Consider the following 22,883-nt stretch of genomic DNA (forward strand, 5'->3'; position numbering starts at 1 on the left):
TCATTCAAACTTGGTTTAGGAAATCATTTTAGCTTATCACTTAAAGGAGGCAGCACAAAGTGAATATGAATTTATTATATACAAACACTAAATTGTGTTTGTGTGCATGTGTGTGTGTGTGTGTGCATGCAAAATTACTCAGTTTGTATCTCACCATATATCTGTATGTATTTATCTCTCTATTTTAATAATTGTTAAGAGTCAATACAAGTGAAGGAAATACAACTATAAAGCAAGCAGGTTTGAATGTGGTTAAAAAAATCAAGAAGAAACAAAACTATGCCTATAATTAAATTGGATTCTCCCTGCAGATATTTTAGATTAGAGGGAGTAGGGGAGTAAACAAGGATCTGCTGAATGCTTGCCACTAAAAGAACTGTTGAACGATTCATTATCAATACTCTCATTACACCATCAGTTGAAGAGCAAACTAGCTCTCCCGTGAACATTTCTCATGTATGGTGACCACTATGAAAACGGACAAGGAAAAAATCCCAAGTATGTAGCGTTGTCTTTAATATTCCCTGACTCAAGTGTCTCCCTGCTGTGCCTGTAAATGTCAGTCCAGTTTTTTCATGGCTGCGTGCACAGATTAGAAACAGCAGGAGAGCTTGGGAATATGACTACAATACCGGTAAGGACTCTTGTCTTCATGGCAGTGCTCAAGTAATTCTTGGAATGCAGGACCCTGCTGTTTTCTAATATTTACACACAACTGGAGTCATCAAGAGCAGTAAATGCGGGCTATAAGGAAAGCTCTTTCTTTGTGTAAGGGACTTTGCATTCAAATCAGGACTCCCAAGAGCTGCCACCCCTTCTCCCCCCCATCTCAAAAACACAGGTTTATTGCAATATTTTTAAAACTTGTCATATGCTTTTCCACTCTCTCCTTGCTTCTTTAAAGCATCAGAATTCCTAGGAAACACATTTGCTTGGTCTTGGAGCTTCTCTGTGGGTAGACAACCTTCCTGGTCTTTACCTTCAAAATCATATTCCCCTGGATCTCTCTTATATCCCAAAATTCCCTTATGATTTCCATTCATCTAGTTCTAATACATTTTCCCATCCAACTGCCTTCTGTTCCTTAAAATTATTTATGAGTTTTTCCCTTGCTAATCCATAGGCTTAGAACTGCCTCCCAGGGCCTCTGTGCATCTATTTCTCTTCTACCAACCCATTGCTCAAATCTCAAATTTTCAAGTAAGCATTGGGAAAACTGATATCCTATTCCAGTTAAGCCAAAGTATATAAGTTTGAACTAATGCATTCTTCCTGTTTATCTGCCTCCAGTCAATTTTTGATTTGGTTGTTTCTTTTTATTAGTTTTTTAGACTATAAAAAACTTAGTATAGGTTTGACCCAAATGCCATGTCATAGACTGTGATTAGACACACATACACATGCCACCAACAATATATAATTAAATATTCAAGATTTATTTTACACAGACATTATTTCATTTTTATTCAAGTTTATAGAAATTGACTGAATGCAAGAATGTGCAAAAAAATGCCATTTAAACACTTTGAAACTTTTGTTAATGATACTAAACTATACATTCTATACATAAGATTTAAAATCTTTACTTTTCCAAGCCAGCACTATATTGCAAGAGTCTACTGTTTAAATACACATACAAAAGGGGGGAAAGCCAATTGCTACTACAATAAGGTAAAATCTAAAAGAAAAAAATCACTACTCAGTGCAAGTAGGAAACTCATATTCTGTTTTGTTTTGTTTTTTTTACTTCTGAAATCTCTTCCTTGGTTTCAAGTTTTTCTTGGTTTTGGCGAGATCTTCTGTAATTTGGGTTTGGTGGCTCCCATCTCTATAGTTATTATGAATAAAGACAATTTCATTATTAAAAAGATGGTTCACAGAAAATCTGAATGTAATCAAACCACTTTGTATGACTAAGTTAAAAAAATGAAATCCGCAAGAATTTACTAACACTTTACAATCCGTATCAAATTCAGGACACTACTGACTCTCATATAATGTATAGTAGTAAAGTTCACAGAAATGGTTTCCCAAGCCACACAAACTATATTTGATTGTGCCTCCTGGAGCAAATGAATTTCTCCACTACTTTTGCACCAGTTGGTTTACATTCTTATCCAATCGCATATATACCTTTGGTTTTTCTCCAGCATCCTTTTTAAATTTAAGTAACGCAAATGATAATCTGTTATTTTAAAGCAGGGTGTTGGAAATCTTCGCCTAAAGAAATTTGTTAAAACTATCACAAAATAAAATTGCCTCTTGGTATGCACTTAAAACTAAAATTGAATCCCAACATTATTTGAGGTATGTTGTTACAGTGCCATCCTCCTGAGAGGCACTCACGAGACTACGGTTCCAGCAAAAGGTGTCAGCAACTAGAGAGGACCAATTTCTTAATATCCTATATAATATGTGCTTCTGCCCACATTCCAAGGAAATTATGGAAGTTTTTATACAATGTTTATTGTACTGCCCTATTTCTGCATGTGGAAAATTTTTGGACCCCCTTTTGATAGAAAAATCATTTTGGCCTGAGTCATATAAAATTGAATATTTAATGAATTTAGACAAGGAGACAATGCTATGGAGGTTAGCAAGCTTTGCATGGGCTGCTGCTAAGCAGAGAGATGATTGTAAAAAAAGTTCCTAATATTTCTTCATTATTTTATCTGATGTAATAATAATGTTTAATATTCTTACTGATTTTTGCACATTTTAACGTATTTTATTAATGTTTGGCCACTTTTATGTAGGTTTTATCTTATCTGTTATGACCGGCAATCAAAACAATAAACATATTGAATTGAAGTTAATATTTGATTGGAACAGTGAACTGGCAACCTATCGGCAGTAAATATCTAGCCAACTTTCTCTGGCTCCAACAAAATAAAGTTCTTGAAGGGACAAATAATCTCGAGGAAAAAATGATTATGAAGACAGAAACAAGTGGAGTTGCTCATCCTCACCTCCTGACTTTCCTTGCTCATACTCAAGTTTTAAGTCTTACATCCAGCAACTGATGTGGAAAATGAAGTACACAGTTGTGCTTTCAGTCTGATTGCCCAAATGGAAGCATAGGGAACATTTGTCTATAGCCACAACAACAAGAGTGTGCTTCCCATGCATCCACGTAAACTACCAGCCTTGAAATTGAGAGGAAGATACACATACTGAAAGAAATATAATCCAGCTTGAAGCAATGTTGAAATATTTCAGTTTAATTCTCTATCCTTACATGAACTCTGCATCTAGTCAGAAGTATCTAGTTTTCCATGTACAGTATGTTACTGATGTTAAGTAAATAGAAAAACATACATTTTACTTGTAGCTAAGGTAGGGAGATTTTTCTTAAATGTGACTTTAAAGAATTTGAGGTACATTCTTAACACATACATAAAGCCACTATTTTCCAGATCTCTAATAGGAAATTGGATTAAAGGGCTGATTCAGAAAATACATTAATGAGCACTAATAATGCTTGTATTTTCTCAGTATCTAACTCATTTTAACAATCACTAAAATTCACAGGCCTCTCATCTTGCCTGCTATGAGATCTGTGTTTCATATGTAATTCCAGAATATAATCAGACTCTCCTAAATTAGAACCATGTTCAAATAACACCTCTGCAGTTTCCTTATATGCCTGTGACCAAAACCATTAGACAGTTATTCCTCAGGTGGGCTTTGAGGATGTAATAATGCCTTGATAATATATGGCCCAAGATTGACTATTAAGATCGAGCAAAGGAGGACTGATGGGGTGCATCCAGGGTGTGATAAATTTCTCATTACACTAGGGGTAATTTCCATGTCTTGAAAGAAACAGTGGTATAGCCCCTCCTAAAATGAACTTCCATCTAAAAGTATTTTAGAACTATCCACCCAAATGTGGTGGATTTGACTGCTGAGCTGACTCTCTGGGACTGGAGTAGGAGGCACTTTTCTTCACTGATTGCACTCTTAGCTATGATCAACTCCAGAGGATGGCTTTCAGGTGTTTCCACTTGGCCTCATGACTGCTAAACCGTGGGATGCCACAGTGATCCATTTGGTCATCCTTGTTGTTCAACATCTTTATGAAACAACTCAATGAGTTCACTGGGGTCTGGGACTAAGTACCACCAGTATGTTAACACCCAGTCAGGTAAAACAATGCAGGTGCTGGATACCCTAATGAGCCAGTGGATGGCCAGTAAACTGATGATGAATCCTAAGAAGACACTGAATTGACTAGGAGTAGGATTCTGCTCTCAAATTCTGAATGAGTTTGCACTCTCCCTGAAGGAGAACGTATGCAGCTTTGCTATACTAGTGCAGAACACAGCTGCCACATAGACATTATATAATGCTGAACCTAAAATGATTGCACTGCCTGCCTAATACGAGAGCCAGTTTGGCTAAGTGGTCCAGGTGCTGGCCTAGAAACCAGGAGACTGAGAGTGCTAGGCCTCCCTTAGCATGAAAACTGGCTGAGTGACTTTGGGCCAGTCACTCTCTCTCAGCCCAACCTCACAGGGATATTATGGGGAGGCAGGAATATTAGGTATGTTCACCGCCTTGACTTATATATAAAAAAGGCAGGATAAAAATCTAATAACAACATGTTAGCAGTCAGACGTTACTAATTTTACTACAGGTAGTCCTCAGGTAATTGGGACTGGAACTTCCACTGCTAAGCAATGAGGCTGTGAAGCACGACACCATGTGACTGCATTGCTTAGTGACAGCAATCCCCGCAGTCCCAGTTGCTGTCATTAACTGAATCCCATCCAGTTGTTATGTGAGGACCCACACTGATCCAAGCCATTCCAGCTTGGTCCCTCCCAGCCCCGACCTCAGTAAGATAAGCGACTGCCTCCTCTTCAACTCCATCCCCCCATCTCTGCCCTTTGGGCAGCCCTGTGCCTGCCGCCACTATGAGCCCTGTCCTCCACTGACCTTGCCGCGCTGCATTCCACTGGCCCTGCGCTCTGCTGGCCCTGCCACCCTCAACTGACCTTCGCCATCTTCTTTCTCCCACTGTTGATGAGGCGCACCTTGCCTGGCTCCTCGTGAGGCAGCTGCTGACCACACCAGGACTTCTTCCCGAGGCCACACATGGCCTTGTCCATGTGTCCACGGGTCCACTGGTGATTTGGACACGGCCATATGCTTTCAAATTGCGTGCAGCCCTTGTCCAGTTTGAAAGCCTCGCGAGAAGGCTGCATGCAACTTGGACAAGAGCATGCATAGGCTCAGGAAGAAGGTCTGGTGCGGCCAACAGCTGCCTCGTGAAGGGCCAGGCTAGGTGCACCTCGTCAGCAGCAGGAAGACAGTGAAGGCCACCTGGGGGCAGCAGGGGCAGCAGAACACAGGGTGGCAGGGCCGGCGTGTAAGGCGGCCAAAAGGGCAGAGATAGGCTGGTGGGGGAGTTAAAGCACCCCTGTGGCTGCGTGGGCAGGCTGCCGAGTACCCAAATTTTGATCGCATGACTGCAGGGGTGCTGAAATGGCCATAACTTCAGGGAGTGGCTATAACTACCATTTATTCAGCACTGCCGTAACTTTGAATGGTCACTGAACAAATGGTTGTTAAGTGAGGACTACCTGTAAGGATATTCAATGCCTTTGAGTGATTAGTACTGATACTTGAAAGAGCATATCTCCCGGTATTTAAATGCTCAAATGTTAAGACCTGGAGGAAGAGTGATAGTAGTGGTGGGTATGTAATGCCCTTCCCCTTGAGGCCAGGTTCATGCTGACATATTCTGCCTTTCAATATCATTTGGCATAACTTGGCTTTAGTTATTTAACTTGGATTACTATTTTTCCTTGCTTCCTTATAGATTGTAACTTACCACAAGATCCTCTGAATAGCAGGTTGGCTATGAATGTTTTAAATAAATAAAAATAAAAATGCCAGTAATATTTGTTATCCAAAGCAGTACAACTTCATTTTGTGAAGCCAACTCAGTCAGATCAAAGAAGCAATACAATTCAAGATCAGCCTTAACTCAAGAAAGCAGGACACTCTGCTTCAACATCTTTAACAGAAACATTGAAGTAGGCTGGAACTGCCGATCCAAATGTCTTCTGGGCATGAAAACCTTTGTAGGCCTTTGAAGTGGTTGTTTTGATGTATACCAGGTGCCACTACATTTCACAGAACTGCCTCGAAAGGGCGCCTTGATTGAGGTTTCTTTCGAAGCGAAACAATCCTTTGATGCTTTGCACAGTCCTAACTTGGAAATGATACCATCTGCCACAGGGCCTTTTGGAGACAAGCTATAACTCACAGGCAGCAAATGTGTGAGGTCCAAACTAATTCCTGGCATTTCCTGCTAAAAGAACTGGCAAGCCTTCCTTGCAGTAGTCCTGCTGATGTGCATCTGCTGGTCATAAACTACAGATTATGCCAAAACACTACCAAGATTTTATAGTTTATCTGGATAACTCCCTTTTCTTAACATAACTGCACTCACTTTTGCAAATGACTTCTGTTGCTGCTGCTAGCCTCTGGCTGCAACCTGCTGTGATGAATTGGTCATGGGGAGTCAGCACTTCCTGACAGTGAATTGGACAAGATAGGTGAGGATAAAAATGAAAACAGAAAGGAAAATAAATGGTGGGAAAAGGGGCAGGGAACCACCGCCAACAACTTTCATCAACTAACTGTCATCAGTTTTATATGATGAGCAATAAATATATTTCGCATTTGCTGCTGGCAGATAGCTGACAATCTTTCTTTTTCCAAGTTACCCAACAAAGTGGTCACGGAATTTAAACATCTTTGAATTTTTCTACAGTGATAGATCAATGACAAATTCTAATAAGAATGTTTGACTTACTGGGTGATGCATGTTTTCTTTTTTTGGTATTTTTCACACCATCAACAGCTATTTCGGCATTGTCCTCATCAGCAGTGGCTGCCTCTGATGCAGCAACTAATTTTCTTTTTGTCTATCGTCCAAATCAAAACAGAAAAATGCACACAGACAAGTTAAACAACAAATGATAATGCCACACATAAAACTGCTAACCATATTTCTCTATCAAAGTTTCCTATCCTCTGAGTAATTAACTCAAAAAGCTTTTAACAGAAAAAGCATTTTATCTTAGGTATGCTATGATTTTCAATATCTTATTTTGTACAGTTCTTGCATGAATCCATTTTAGTCTGTTCAGCAACAAGACTGTAGTTTACAGTAATCAGATACAATCTGCAAATAATGCAACAGCACATGAGCGTGGGTTACTTCCAGACAATATTTCTTATAAATGCATTACAAAATTTACTTCTTGCATTGCCTAAGCAGTTTGCTTTCTATTTTGAAATTTTATTTTAAAGTTGCTAATGTTCAAGACTGTGGAAGTATACTTGATTTGTACAGCTTGTAGACACTCTCAGCTAAGGTTGCCCGAGAAATTCAGCCTTTTACAAACATTTCTGTAGGAATTTAGGTATCTGCTATATTTCACATTGTTTCAGAATAGTGAAATGTAGTGCTAAGACAATGCATATTTCAGTATTATTTTGAAATTATTTTAAAAAGAATAGAGATTAATATATAATTAGTGCAGAATTATGGGAAATCATACAAAAATCACAACAACTGGAAATATTCATTTCTTAATATTTAAGATTAAAATTTAAGCTACAGCTTATGAACCCTGAAAAGTTGAATTTCAAGCAGCCACCGTTGTCAGCCTCCCTTCCTTAACCTCTGGACCCAGTTATAGTAACCTAAATTACATTTAAATAAAAGACATACTGATTTTTAATACAGTTTGAAAGTATTCCAATTAGAAAAGAATATAAATAAAATGCTGATTGTTACTGGGATTCATTTATTTATTTTAGAAGAGATTTCTAAAAGCTTTCAGCCTTATTTGGTTAAAATGTTGCTGTTATTCCCTTACAGCAAGAACTGCTTCTCAACCAGAGATGCATCAGGTTATACCCATTATAAATGCTGCACAGAGGACAACATATTTTAAAAGAAACTGGAACTATGTATATTTTCCCCTCTTTTTTTTACTATGAATGTTAAGAAGCCAGAATGTTTTTCCAAGGCTCATATCTTAGCCTACCAGCATAAAAATAATTGCTAAACTTCCACTCACTTTTTTGGTAAGTTTGATAAAAGTGTATCCATACTGAAATAGCTGCTGAAGTGGTTACAAGCTTATATAGCTGATGAGAAAAGGGGAGAGTGCATTACATCTTTCCAAAGTGTTGCTTCATGATTACCATCTAAACCCTGCTGGGCTGAACAGATTGGTTCGATAATTACATACAATAACTGCAGTGGGCAGGTAACCCTCAGCTGGCACAGGGCAGCTCCCCTGTGAGAACTTCCATATGCAAGCTGCACTGATGGAGTGCATTAGGTACATCTTTCTTGCCAGTGCACAGGCCCGATTAACACCAACCAAAACTCCAAGGTTAGCATGTCAGCAGATTTGTGATGCATTAGGCAGGAATAAACACAGACACTTTTGTTCGTTCTGACCAAAATTAAGAAGGAATATTTCACCACTGTATTGCTTTTGTACACAGGATACAAATGCATTCTTCCTGGCTAAATGGAATAGAGTTGTGCTTTTTTAAAGACTTATTGTAAAAGCAGCTGCCCAATACTTTCCACACCCAAAAACTGTTTCCAAGCTCATTACAACAAACGGCACATTCTTAATCTTGATGCAGATGAGTTACATGGCAAGAGAAGTCATGTATCATTCTGACAGAGACAACACTCAAGCCTGATGCAGGATGCACAGCAAACTATGAATCACTAATTCATATTTATTTCAGTTCAAATGTTTTCTAGCTGTTATCAAATGTCATCAATGGGCTCATCACTAAGCATATCCCATGGCTTGAGTAGTTTACAGGCTCAATAATGGATGTTTTCACTGCACGAAAATGAGGGTAACTTCTCTTTTGGCAGAAGTTAACTGAACAAACATAAATGTTACAGTAACATCATCCATTTCATATGAAAGTGAATTAAATTTAAGCCTAGTAGGGAATGCTCTCTCATTAATAAATCCCAGAACTAGAATCACTTAAAATGTACAACAGAGGAGATGAATAACTCCCTGTGTAACCAATTTCAATTAGCTGGGCAGCAACTGTTTCTACTCTTTCACAATTTACTAGCCATTATGATATGGCATCATATATCCTCAACAGAATCTGGTTTTGAGGTTCAACTTGAAATAGATTCTTAGCCAATATTGAAACTGAGAAATGTATTGTGCAATCCTATGCATAATTTAAAAATGTCACTACTGGAGTTTATTCCTTAGCAGGTATGTATAGGACTGCAGCTGTATACAGATGAGAAATATAATGTTCCACAGGAACTTGTTTTTGGAAGAAAGGATAGTTCATCTTATACTTGTCTGAGGACTAAGGAATATGGTAATCTACCCAATCCCTTATTGAGTTCAGAGCATGAGTATCCTTTAAGCTTATACCCTTCTACCCTTTTCTTCAAATCTAGCTATTGTTTGTTTAGAACCAACTAGTTTGAAAAATGATGCTATGTACATAAAGCTTACATAAGATCTTCTCCAAAAATGGAAGGGAAGGGAAGAGACATTTGTTCAGGTGAGAAAAAGAGTGTGTAAACAAACCAGGGAACTGTTGTGCAAGTCTTTATGGGTTCACAATAGATTTAAGGAGCAAACCCTTGGAGTCGTCAGAATAGTCAAAATAATTATTTCTAATGAAGCGCTACAAGTCTTATCAGTCCTTTTTATCTACCTTTGTAATCGCCTGCCTCATTTGAAGAGGAGCATTCATGTTACCCAAGGTAGGTTTTTACTATTTCAGCATCATTGTAAAGAGAGTTAAGTTTTATATATTAGGAACTTATTCTTCAGAATCCTATCCTATTTCTATTAATCTGAGTCTCTTTTCCAATTATAAACTAGACAAATGTTTCAAGATTAGGATTTTTCTTCTGCAAAGCACAATTAAACTGACACAGTAGAAACAGAAACCTCAATTCTGAGCTATACACAAAATCTATCAAGTTGGACCTTGGAACCATATTAAGACAACCATTTCTATTTCTTCACTTCACATGCTAACCAAAAATACAGAGAGTCAAAAGTGTAAAGTAAGGATAGGAAGCAAGCTGCAAGTTCCTTGGGATGCTTAAGAGGGCTCATGTTACCAGCTAGATCCTTTGTAATTCAAATTTTCGTTTGAAAAAGAAATTCTATTCATTTAATTGCAGAACTGCAATCCCATTAGGCTCACAAGGTACTCCTTGCTTTCTAACACCATTAACAAAAACAGGGATTATCATCACTTTACATCTATACTTTGCCAACTTCTAGTTTATTTTCTGCCTTCATCGAAAATGCAGCTTTTTAGATGTTAATGTTCTTCATAACTTGGGAGCAGAATTCTTGAAAGATGTGACTATATACCATCTACACAACCTGATTCTTTTTTAAAAAAAAATCCTTCTTTCAGCATCCTATTAACCAAACCATAAGAGCTCGTTACTGGGACAAAGTGCCTACTTGATATTGCTGCTCTTATCATGAAATACACTTCCCCAAAAGTTTCATTTTCTATCTGTATAATGGTGAACTTCATGGTTGAGTGGGATGTGAACCCTAGTTCCCTAGATATTAGAAAAGCATTCTGAACTTACAGAAAGCTTAAGTTATGGGTGTGTATGTATATGTATGTATGTATGTATGTATGTATGTATTTCCTACTGGATAAACTGTCATAACAAATAGGTGAGTTCCAGCTAGATTCAATCAAACCAATGGAAACATTCAAGAGAGAATAGAGCTGAGTCATTAATAAATTAATTGGTTAAATTAACAAAGTTTGGATGTTTCACTGAACTGTGTATCAGAATATTTTTTGAAAGATTATCAACACTGAGGGTTATCTATGAACATATGTTTAAATTCAGAATTTTTTTTAATGAGATTTCTTCATTCGGCACAAAGGACTGGGGAAGAATGTTGACCAACACCTATAATTTAATTCACTTACAAGAAAAGATCAATTCTATTATCAAAACTAGCAAGAACAATTATTCACCACAATTTATAGTTTCAATTAATTAAACATTAATTGGCTAACAATCTATATCATTAAAAACAAAGGAAATGAGAAGTCACAAGCCAAGATTAATTCTTGGCAGATGTAGGCATTTTGAAAAGCCAACACTGATTCAGCCCAGGGCTAAATATGCTAGTTTACACTGAAGACAAAATCATGGGATATGCTCTGAGCAGCTAGCAACATAATTTAAGTATTTTGTAGAAAATTGGCAGAATCACATGACAGGAATAACATAGCAGTGCAACATCATAATATTCAACATACAGCTCTAATATGCATAATCACAGCAACTCAGGCCAATGAGGTTGCATATTCAATTATACATTCAATATTTTAATACATTTTTTAGAAATATTCAACTCTTCCACTGTTGTTCAATTTATGCTAATCAAACCTATTTACTTCTTGAAATATTGTTCCATATATGTGTGTGTATATGTATCACAGCTTCTTATTTCCTTTTTATTTCATGTCACCTTTAAATTTTCTGTTAAGGCATACTTAAATTGAATGATTAAGAATCCAATGATTATGCAGATAGGTTACATCAGGCACAATTTTGAGTATATTAGTGAGCATCATGGCCCATGATCCTTATGACAAGCTTTTGTGATACAACTACACTACTAGTAAGGAAATTGCTTCGTGAGTTTACACAGAAGCATTTTTCATTCCAAATAATTTCATATTAAATAATAAAAATCATTTAATGACATCTATGTTAATAAACATATTTACTGTAGATCTCCCTCTCTATGAATAATAAAAACTAATAAATTGGCCAAGTACTAGCCATCAGGCTGATATATATTTAAAGTAGATGAAATTTTACTTGGGGCATTAAATCAGTGTTTTTAATGCCTTAATTTTAAAAATAATGACCTATATTCATTGTGCAGCAGTATTTTATCTATCTGATGTGACCAAAAAGATATTATACAAAGAGATTTATCATTTCAAGAGTGTCCAGTATTTACAAACTCAAAATCAGTTACATTATTTTATCACTGTCCATGAAGCATATTATATTTAATAATTAGACTGATCAATTAATCCTGATATCCAGTACAAAATACATGGCTAAAATGTTAATATGTAAAATGTATGGATATCACTATCAAATCATTTGAAAGCTTAGTTTAAATGCAATCATTTGAAGATTTTATTGTAATTTCTATTTCTCAGCAATGATAACTAAACAACTAATTACCCACACAATTAGATACTGCACACAAATTACATGCACTATGCTGTGTTATATTTAATAGTTTTAGGGCAAATGTTTTTTTTTAATATTCAAAAAAGTCCTTTTACATATTTTTATGTAAAGAAAAGAGAAGAGAATTCTTAAGAAAATTTTGTGACAAGTAGTCTTGCTGAGTGGGATGGTATTTCAAAAGCAGCTTATGATATGGTATAGAGCTCTCCCAAAATTTAAAATAATAGAAGCAAAGAAGAACCTCAGAGACTTGTGCAACCTCTCAACCACACTTGAACTAGTTCTTTGGATTGCAGGCAGCCACAGGAAAATTAAACAAGCCTTTGGCACAGCCAAATCTCATGCATATGTTTTTTCTTTCCCTTTCCAGTCCCGATTTAACCTATGTGATACCCATTTCCAACACCATTCATTCTTATTTCAACTGAAAACAAGAGACATTAAATACAAATCTGAATTAAAAAGACCTTAAGCTCAGGCTTTGCTGGAACATCACCATTCAGTGAAACTTCAAAATCCAGTATTCCATCATCTTTGTGACCAATGTCCTGCAGACCTTGAAGAAATATTTCTCGTAACTCCTGATATGGTGGTTTTTCAGTATAGGACAGAGCCATCACTTTTTCCATATACCTGGCTACTTCATCTAAAGGGAGCAATTAAAAGTCCAAGTTAATTGAATTATATTCTAATGTGCCAATATAGTGATACAGTATCTATAAGATACTACTACACAGTCATAGCTCTTATCCAAATATGATAATAAAAACATTTTCTTCTCTGCTCATAGAAACTACTTTGTGTCTGGAAACAAAATCTATAAAATACATAAAGATCTGCTTGGGATACTCAGTGTAATAGGTTAGATCCAGGTAAATACCACAGAAGAGCCAAGAAGGAGAGCTTTCCTGACAATTCCACATCTTTAGAAAAAAAATTGGAGTGGATGGGTCCATCAAGTAAGGAGGGCATCTTCTCCCATATTTGTCAGGATCCAACCTAGAATACAGACCTGAGCCAGTCACTTAGGCTTTCTAGTCTCGTTTTATTCAGGAATATTTCAATTTCAGAGAAATAATCTTAAATTCCATAGTAGACATAAAATGTGAATTTGGTTTACAGGTGCAATATACACATTAGGAAGACCTAGTATGACTGGAGAATCTGGATAAAGACATCCCACCGTTAACAATTTCTTCCTTAATTTTTTGACAACACCTGAAAATGAAAATAATTACAGTAGCATAAATAACTAAAGTAAACCTTAAAACAGAACTATATTTAATGGTAGTTGATATACTTTTAAAAATAAACAAGGTCAGCAAATAGATTTAAAGAGGAATTTTCAATAAATTTAGTCAGATTTTTTTATTGATCTTTTTTTTCTGAAAAGAAAATTATTTCCTAACAACCAAATGATCTTTACTCAATTTCATGAGATTTAGTTTCATTTATGACTCTTCTCTGTGCAATAAGAAAACCTGCAAACTCATAGATCACCATGGCATCAGAGTGCTGGTGAAACAGACACTGTTGGCAGATTCTGTTGCTTTTCCTTTCTACTTTCTCTAAAACCTCAAATAAAGTATATTGCAAAGGAGGTGAGAAAAAGTATGTTTCCAGGATGTTCTGTATCATCCACAAATATTAGGCATGTTTTTGTTTTTTTAAATTCTTCTTGTCAAATGCAACTTCTTTGGACAATTTATTCAAATACTCCCAAAAAAGACATTGGTCAATTTTGTTTCAGCGGATTCCTCAATTTCTTCTTTCTTTACATTAAGCAAATACATTCATTTGATGAACTAATTTAATCTGACTCTTCCTACCTGGTTTATCTTCTTTAGTGAAACATTTACTCATGAATCCTGAAATGTTATCTGTATTCCTAAGAGAAGAAAGAGGATGCCAAATTATGTTTAACAGATCAATAGTTTTTTGCTAGATTTTGACCCCTTTCATATCTATAATACATATATACACACAACCACACATACATTAATGACAGCAGTAATGAAGCTATCCTAGCTTTTTAAAATTATATTTCACTATTGAATATGCTACAGTCATCCTGCTATGAATATTGTTAGTAACATGGACTGAAAACATTCTGAGAATTAAAATGTTAGAAGTATAGAAATGCTGTTTTATTATGTTTCTGATGGGAATGTTAGGGAAGTCAGTATCTAATATGACATCTTGTTTTGGATAAATAGAACAATGATTAGCAAACTAAGATGACATTGGCATTTGGCTTTATGGAGACTATATGTGGAAGACTGCACAATAGGTTAAGAAAGCTAGGACCATGTTCACTTGTCATGTTTCTAGCTGTCAAAGGAATACTGTTTATTTAAGGCCTACTGGATTCAGCAGTTAGTAAAAATAGCATATACTTAATAAACAATTATACTTCTGTTCATATTAGAATTCTGTTGCAAACTGGTGTAAAATAAGCATTGGAGAGTGAGGACAGCAAAAAGCATATACCACGTAAGAAAATACAATAATTTTCAGCATTAAGACTTTATGGTATTTCTAGTTTTATTGTTTCTGGCTTTATCTCAGACCACAGTATTGTACTGATTTTTGAAACAGTACAAAAATCAGTTGTGTGCGGGTAATATATAATATTATCCCTAAATATTGTGTGCAGGTAATATAATAATAATATCCCTAAATTTCAATAGCAAGTGTAATATCAACTATGGAAAATTCTGTTGTACCAATTCAACGTGTATTCTTTTGTTTGTTTACCTCTTCTTTTTCCTTCACGTTAGGCATTTTTGTCCCTTCTTGTAAGACTCAGCTCTACCCTCAATCATAAAGGCTCACTGGCTGACTTCGGGTCAATTGCTCCTTCTGAGATCAACCTATCCCAGTTATAGGGAGTTGTTGTTATAGGAAAATGAATAGAAGACTATGTACACCATCTTCAGTTCCAGAAGGAAAGGTGGTATATAAATCCAATCAATCAATCAGTATTGGAATTGCAGTACTCTAATATCTAACTGCATAGCTGAAACAAGAATGTCATCCAACTTCTGTCCAATAATTCAATTTCAGTTAAACCTGTCAAGCCTGTCTCACCTTAGCACCTGGATTTGTAAGATGAAAATGTGATACTTAGTCTCACCTAAGCACATATATTTTGAGCAGTTTGAGTACATCCAAGAGTATTGTTGTTGTTGTTAAATATGTTAAATTTACCTGATTTTTGACTCTTTGACATAATCTGGATTTTTCAGATTATCTTCCCAAGGCAGTTTACCACTAAGCCAGCAGATCATACAATAACCCAAAATTTCCAAGTCACCACGCCTTGATGGAGCTAAATAAAAAAAAAAAAGTGCTAAATTCATAATGAAGACAAAAATTGATAGTTATAAAAAGTGTCATTAAAGAACAAAAGGAATAATTAACTTAATACCACTAGGCCTCTTAAAGATGATTAAGAGGGTTTCATTTAGGAAAAGATGTCAAGTATATTGCACTGTATTATTAGTTACAGGCCTATAAAGACAGAACATTCAGTATGGATTATAATTTCAGTTTCACTAAAATGAAGAGTCCCAGATTGCCATAACAGTATCTCTGGCTGTAGATTTAAGACCACAGGGAAAAGTAGTCCAGTATGTAAAAAATGAAATTTGTAATGGAGTGAAAGATGATTGAGGCTTTGACTGAAAGCTATCGAAGTTACGTAAGAGCTTACAGTGTTAATGTCTAGTAGTACATTTTTCTTCTAATGCAGATCCCATGCTGTATCATGAATCAAACACATTCTTAAGAGGCCATCCTATATCATGAATCAGAGGCCATCGTAAAAGGCTATCCTTGGACCCAACAATGTTGACCAACTTTTGTACAGTCTCCAACCTTCCCTTTTTAGACAAGGTTGTTGAGAGGGTGGCTGGCGCTCAGCCACAGAGGGACCTGGATGAAGTGGATTATCTAGGCCTTTTCAATCTGGGTTCAAACCTAGGTACAGTCCTGAGATAGCATTGGCCGCACTTGGGGATGACCTTTGGAGGGCTTTGGACAGATGTGGTACAATCATGGATCTCTTGGCAGTTTTCGATACCATCAACCATCGTATCCTTCTGGACTGGCTCTGGGAATTGGGAGCGGGAGGCACTATTTTGTAGTGATTTTCCACCTTTCTCCATTGCTGGTTCTAGTCAGTGTTGTGGGGGGAGACAGGTTGAGCCCTGGGCCCCTGCAGCATAGGGTGTCTCAGGTCTCTCACCACTCTTCTTTAACATCTACATGAAACTACTGGGTGTGGTCATTCAGTGGGGTGCAAGAAACTGCAACTGTCCATGGGAAACTGCAACCATCATAAATGCAAGCCAGTTACCAAGCACCCAAATCGTAATCACGTAACCACAGAGGTGCTGCGATGGCCAGAACTTTGAGGACCAGTCATAAGTACCACTCATTCAGCACTGTCGCAACTTTGAATGGTCGCTGAACAAGTGGTCAGTAAGCAAGGACTATCTGTACTCTATTATTCACTGTTTTGCCCCTCCATCTATGTATTTTTAGATGTAAGTAGAATTATTTAGGTCAATAATTCAACTTTGTTACCTTATATTTGTCAGAAGAAGGAATACACATAAAAACAAAAAACAAAAACAATCTTACCCACTCCCTTGTGTGCGTCAATACTAGTAAACTCAAGGGTTCCATCATGACACCGTTTGGGGTTTTCTTTGTATTCCTTGTGATTGCCTTCTGGAGAGTATCGAAAAGCAAGACCATAATCTACCAAGTATACCTATGTAAATGTCAAGCACAACAAATTTAACTTAATCCAAGAATTAAAAACAACCGTATCCAAAATTGTCCTTTATTTATATAATACTGACAAGTTCTCATTATATTGTTATTGTCAGGAAATTACATTCAAATGTAAGCGTGCATTCTCTTTTAGTTCAAGGATTCTTCCTAATATTAAAAGCCTAATCATTCATTCCATATACTCCAATAAAAGCAAAACATTATATTATTAAATTTAACAGGACACCCAAACACACTAAAGTAAATCTACCTGCAATCCAATAACATTAATCTAATATTGGTGCTAAAAGAACCACGTAGTAAAATATTACCTGCAACCTGGCTTAAAATTAACCAGTTCCTGATTGAACAGATGTAGAACAAATTGTCTCAGGGGCGTAGATGGTGATTCTAAACATCGTATTACCAGCACAAACCTAATTCAGAATTATTTTTAATAACCAAGGCTCAATATAACAGTGAATGCTTTCAATTCCCACCTGAAGCCTCATGCTGCTTTTACCACCAGTCCCTATTTCATTTACATCTAAGACTCACAAACTGTTACAGAAACTGAAAAGTCAGTACCAGCCTTATCCTCTTTCCTTTCCAATTTAAAGTGCTGGCTATAAAGCCCTTCATGGCATAGGAACAGGTTATCTGAGGGACCACCTATCTCCCATGGTTTCTGCCCATCCAGTAAGATTCGACAGGGTTGGTGCCCCCTCACTCAAACAACTCCATCAATCAGGACCCAGGAAGTGTGCCTTCTCTGCTGCAGTGCCTGCCCTCCGGAGTGATATCCCCTGAGAGATTTGTGTAGCTCCCACCCTGATATTTTGAAAGGCTTAAAAACTTGGCTGTTCTCTGAGGCCTTGGGCTAGGGTGCTCGTGGAGCCTGTTGGTTATGTTTTTATGGGGTGTGGTTGTCTAGACCACAGAATTTTCTCTTTAGTGTTTTCTAGTTTTAAAGTCTAAACCACCTGGAGTCATTCTGGAATCAAATAAGTAAGTAAATTCATTCCCTGGCTCCAAATCTGGATAACTAGAAATTAATATAGGAAGTAAAAAACTAGGGAAGATTCAGTTTGTGCTTACAGAAAAATCTCTTAGACCAGGGGCTGCTAAAATTTCTGGGTTGATGGGCACCCCTGGAATTTACTGAGCATGTTATGGGTACTTACAGAAAAGTTACCATGTAAGAAGGGGTGATGTCTTTTCATCAATCATAAGGTTAGCCAGCCACAAACTACCATTAACCAGGAAGCCATTTCCCCCAGAATTCTGTCTAATGTGCCTATTCTGAGCCTATGGGCAAATTTCTACACAAAACACTAGGTTTTATTCCCACTGGGAATAACTGTCAATGTTTTTGCTTTGCACTATGCCAGCTTCCATTTTACTTTCATTAGAAAAATGTAAAAAATTAAGTCAGATGAACTAAGGGGTTCAGCTAGTGCCAAGACAGATGTCTGTGAAGACACTGATGCCCACATGTAATGATTCAAGTTAATTACACAACACTACTTATACAGCATTATACAATAAAACTGTCCCAGCTTACATACAAATTCAACTTAAGGATAGACTTTGGGAACAGAACTTGTTCTTAGACTGGGGACTACCCGTATAAGAAATAAGTCAATGATCCTGAGAATATTTGCATTTTCAGATATCTTGTAATTAAGATTGGCAAGGTGCCTTTGAAGAGTGAGCTCCTGCTATGAATAATTCCTTGTTTTCAATGCAAATAGTGTCAGTTTAAGCAACTAAAAGTTTGTCTTTAGGGCATGCAATATATGCACTTGTATATGTTGTTTAGTACAGAAATTCTGCTATCCCATTTCAACCCAGTCAATATTTCCCCACTTTGATTTATAAAATTATTTTCATTTTTAGATAATTCTCATCTTCCAAAATAGTGCTCTTTATCTACAATTCATGCAATGTTGATAAAAAACTGTGGACATAAGACAAAAACTTTGACCTCAAGTTTAGAAACAACAACAAAAAATTTAAAGCGAGGGGGAGATGAATCAGTCTCATAATGCCTAAAATAATGTGGTAAACAAATAGACCATTTTATCCAGATGAATCTAGGGGCTGATCTTCTTTTACTGGCATCCCTGCTTGAGTAAAAGCAGTACAGCCATCCAGTGACTCTTGGACTTCTTGCCAAAGGAAGAGACAAAGTGACTCTCTCAATGGTTCTGTAAATTCATATGGGAGTGTGTAAAGTAAACAAGCAAAAGCACTTGTGGATGAATAAGTTCTATGGATTCATTTTCAAAAACAGATGAACTCCATTAAAAGTACTACAATTCACTTGTTCACCTCAAGAAAAGTACCTGAACCTGGAAATTGTGCATTTGCTAATGATGGCTACTACTACTAAATAATAATAACAACAACAACAATAATAGACAGCTAGAGATATTTCTGTAAACCATTTGATTTGAACTAATATGTTAAGAAATCAGGTTTTCAAGTAACAGAACACTTATGCTTGATGGATTCTTTAAACAAAGGAAATAAAAAATTGACAAAGCAGACAAGCAAACGTAATTCACTGGTGTACTATATAATTTTAAACTTCCACCCCCAAACAGCTATTTGAAATTCATTTTGTATTGCAAGCATTCTCTTGAATATTATTCAGGGCAGAATAGCCAATTTGATCAACTGCCAGCAAAGTGAATAAAAAATGTACAACATTAACTAGATATAAATGTCAAGCAGAAATATTAACACCGTACACATTCATAAAGGCAAGATTTCTGCTGAGGTTCACAGCAGTTCCATTTTCTTTAAAACAATAGGTTAAACACTGAAGGAAGAAAAGACTGAAAGTTACCTGATTTGGAACCTTGTAGCCCAGGAGAAGATTTGAGGCCTTGATGTCTCCATGCACATATTCATGTTCATGAACATATTCCAAAACATCAAGCTAAAAAAGCACAGCACAGAATAATTTCAGAAAAAAACCTTCAACAATATTACATTCATCTAGCAGGGGTCTCTACTTATTATAGATTAGTATTAACATAAAAAAATGTTAACTTACTATTCTCAATCCCAACTGTAACACTGTTTTGTGTGAAAACTGCTTTCCTTGTTCCTCAAATATCTTCTGAAGATCTTTCCCAAGTCTGTCCATCACCATAAATCTATAACTGATTTCAAAAAATAAATTTAAAGTTGAAAGTTGAAATTCAAAACTCTGTAATGTCATATAAAAAATAGTATTCAACTCTTGGGAACTATATAGACATGGAGTTTTCTTAGCAACGACAGCAAACAATGGTTTGTCATTAACTTCTTCCAGGTCTTTTTTGACTTCCCTGTCTAATTTCCATGCCTGGTATTTCTTAATGGTCTCCCATCTACATACTAAGCAGGCTTGACCCTGCTTAGCTTTTAAGATGACAAAGGCTGACTAGGTGCTACCATCTGGCAGTACAATGACATACAAAAGAAACAGAGAAATTTTAAAACTACTGAAAATTACTAAACAACCCCTTCTGTATTTTCTACAAGTTCAGGAAAGTATGCAGGAACAAATGAAATCAGATCAGGAAAGCAATTCAACTAACACTAAACACAAATTTCTGAAGTTTAGCAGAGAAGGGAACAAGTGTGTCTCCTGGTTGAAGGAGATGCAGAATCTGTGCTGCTCTAATTAACTAAACCTCTGTGCCATACTTCTGTGGGACTTAGAGCAGGATCTCATCTAAATAGCCTCCCCTAACTTAGGAAACAATCAAAACACCTGTTTTCACTCACTAAATAACTTGTTATATATATAAAAAAAGTTTTTAATGGAGAGAAAAGAGGTCTTTTCAGTTTCTTTAAACAAATCCTTAATGCCTCACAGCCACCAAACTGCAAGACAAAGAGAAGAGTTACTCTCATTAACATCCCTTTCAATTAGCACATCTCCTGTATGACATTTTCTTAATGGTCTGAATTTGTTTAATGCTGGCCAATTTTTTGTTAGTTTTTTGTTACTCCACTTATCTAGCAAGGTATTTTCGATTATCCCTTTGGCCAAATATTTTTGTAATTTAGTTGGTAGAATCGACTACTACCTATTTACTCTGTTCTGCCTATGGGGTGAAAAGCAAGAGGACAGCAGCTGGTGTTGACTTCCTACTACTTGGTCTGAACACTTTAAACATATCTAGTTTTATTCTGATGGAATAAAGCTAACCTGGAAGATTTCAACATCCTATCTCATATTTCCTGAGAACTACCAAAGACATTCATTAAATTCAAAGAACAGCATAAAATTGCTTAAGATTCACTTAATATTGACCATAGTGCATATTTCCAAGTTCTCCAATAAAATGTATATAAGAATCCCTGTAGATTTAACTTCACACATATGTATTTTTTTCATGTGCCAATTCCTCAATATACTGATCATGATAAAGTTAAATGACAAAGGCCCTCACTTGACATTATTGCTAAGATTCATTTTAAGAAATATTATAGAGTTTGTAAAATAGGAATTAATGGAAGTTAAACTATAAAAAACTTTTATATTCTAAAATAACAAATGGTTTATACCTTTTGCCATTCTTTTGATGCAAGCCAGAACCCCAATACTTTGGTACGCCTAAATATTTCAGTTTGTGAGAAGAAATCCATTTCTTAACTGAAAATAAATAAATTTTCAATATGCAGTTACCATTTTCACTAAGCAACTTGTTACCAAGTAAGATAGAAAACTGTCTATTATTGCTGCCTATTAAATATTAAATAAGACCAAAAGAGGTAGATGTAGATATATTTTTTTAAACAGAGACCCTCTCTCTCACTAAAATTAATGGAATTGAAAAGTTTAGATGGAATGCATTTTCTTTAACGTTTATGCATTTTATCCTTACCATTCCTTCTATATTTTTAGCAATTTAAATACAACAAACTCATTCTGCATGAGCAAAAGGGCAACAAATGTTGTCTTAGCATGTTTAGCATATCATTTAAATACAGTTGCTTATTATTCCCTCCCCATTTTTCAAGCAGCTTCAAACTTCTAGTATTAAAAAAGAACAAGAGTGTTAGATCCAGTTTATAAAAAATGCTTCCAATAAATATCCAATACTGCATCATTATAAAGAAACATAGTTTCTTAAAATAACTATTTGGAATCCTCTATGAATTACAGTAGTAGCTGCTGTAACTCAATAGATAATACGTTACTATATCTTTCTCATATTTTCTTATACTTAAAAATGATTGTTTTATTGAATAAAAGTGAATTATGTTACTTACTTAGTTCTGGTTTAGCAGCTCGCATGTAGAAACTTAACTCAGTAAAGAGTGGTCCATTGTCACTGGGTTCCTTTAAATATCATTTATAAATAAATGCAATGTTTCAAACTTGATTTACTCCTCTCAAGCAAAGATTTTGCTAATACTATAAAACATTCTTCTATTGTCCTATAAAAACTGTTATCTTAATCACTTAATCTTTCTTCCTTGTAATTCAATTTCTTGATGTTTGTTATATAATTGGGAAAAAGATAACTAATTTAAAAATGAAACATTTCTATATATCACAGTAAAAATGTTTATATTAAGATGTATTAATATGGGATCTGAAAACCTAAATAATGTTCAGTTACAGCTGGATAAAGCATTTGAAGGGCCCAAGCAAAGCAACCCATCTAGTACTGAGGCATCAGCCTCCTCCAGAAGGCTTACCACAGTTGTTTTATGAACTTTCCAAGGTTGTACTTCTGCAGGCACTGTGAACAAAGCAAAGCAGCTGTCTATGCACATACATGCAGAG

General features: G+C 35.9%; 1 protein-coding gene across 2 annotated transcripts in view; it reads right to left on the minus strand.

Moving 5' to 3' along the window:
• Positions 1 to 1,415: 1,415 nt before the first annotated feature.
• VRK1 (VRK serine/threonine kinase 1) overlaps positions 1,416 to 22,883 on the minus strand; it is a 29,952-nt gene continuing 8,484 nt past the window's right edge. For both annotated transcript variants that reach the window (XM_007423419.4, XM_088149868.1), the window contains exons 4-13: positions 22,364 to 22,433; positions 21,656 to 21,743; positions 20,151 to 20,259; positions 19,941 to 20,033; positions 16,952 to 17,084; positions 15,515 to 15,635; positions 14,134 to 14,192; positions 12,772 to 12,950; positions 6,830 to 6,941; positions 1,416 to 1,828 (exon numbers count right to left, since the gene is read on the minus strand). In XM_007423419.4, coding sequence (XP_007423481.1) covers positions 1,770 to 1,828; positions 6,830 to 6,941; positions 12,772 to 12,950; positions 14,134 to 14,192; positions 15,515 to 15,635; positions 16,952 to 17,084; positions 19,941 to 20,033; positions 20,151 to 20,259; positions 21,656 to 21,743; positions 22,364 to 22,433 — 1,023 coding nt within the window. In that variant the 3' untranslated portion in view covers positions 1,416 to 1,769. The remainder of the gene's footprint in view (positions 1,829 to 6,829; positions 6,942 to 12,771; positions 12,951 to 14,133; positions 14,193 to 15,514; positions 15,636 to 16,951; positions 17,085 to 19,940; positions 20,034 to 20,150; positions 20,260 to 21,655; positions 21,744 to 22,363; positions 22,434 to 22,883) is intronic.

The sequence above is a fragment of the Python bivittatus genome, unplaced genomic scaffold (assembly GCF_059951505.1).
Source record: "Python bivittatus isolate LINGU-HERP-01145 unplaced genomic scaffold, Pbiv_v1 ctg000580_np1212, whole genome shotgun sequence".
Classification (NCBI taxonomy): Eukaryota; Metazoa; Chordata; class Lepidosauria; order Squamata; family Pythonidae; genus Python; species Python bivittatus.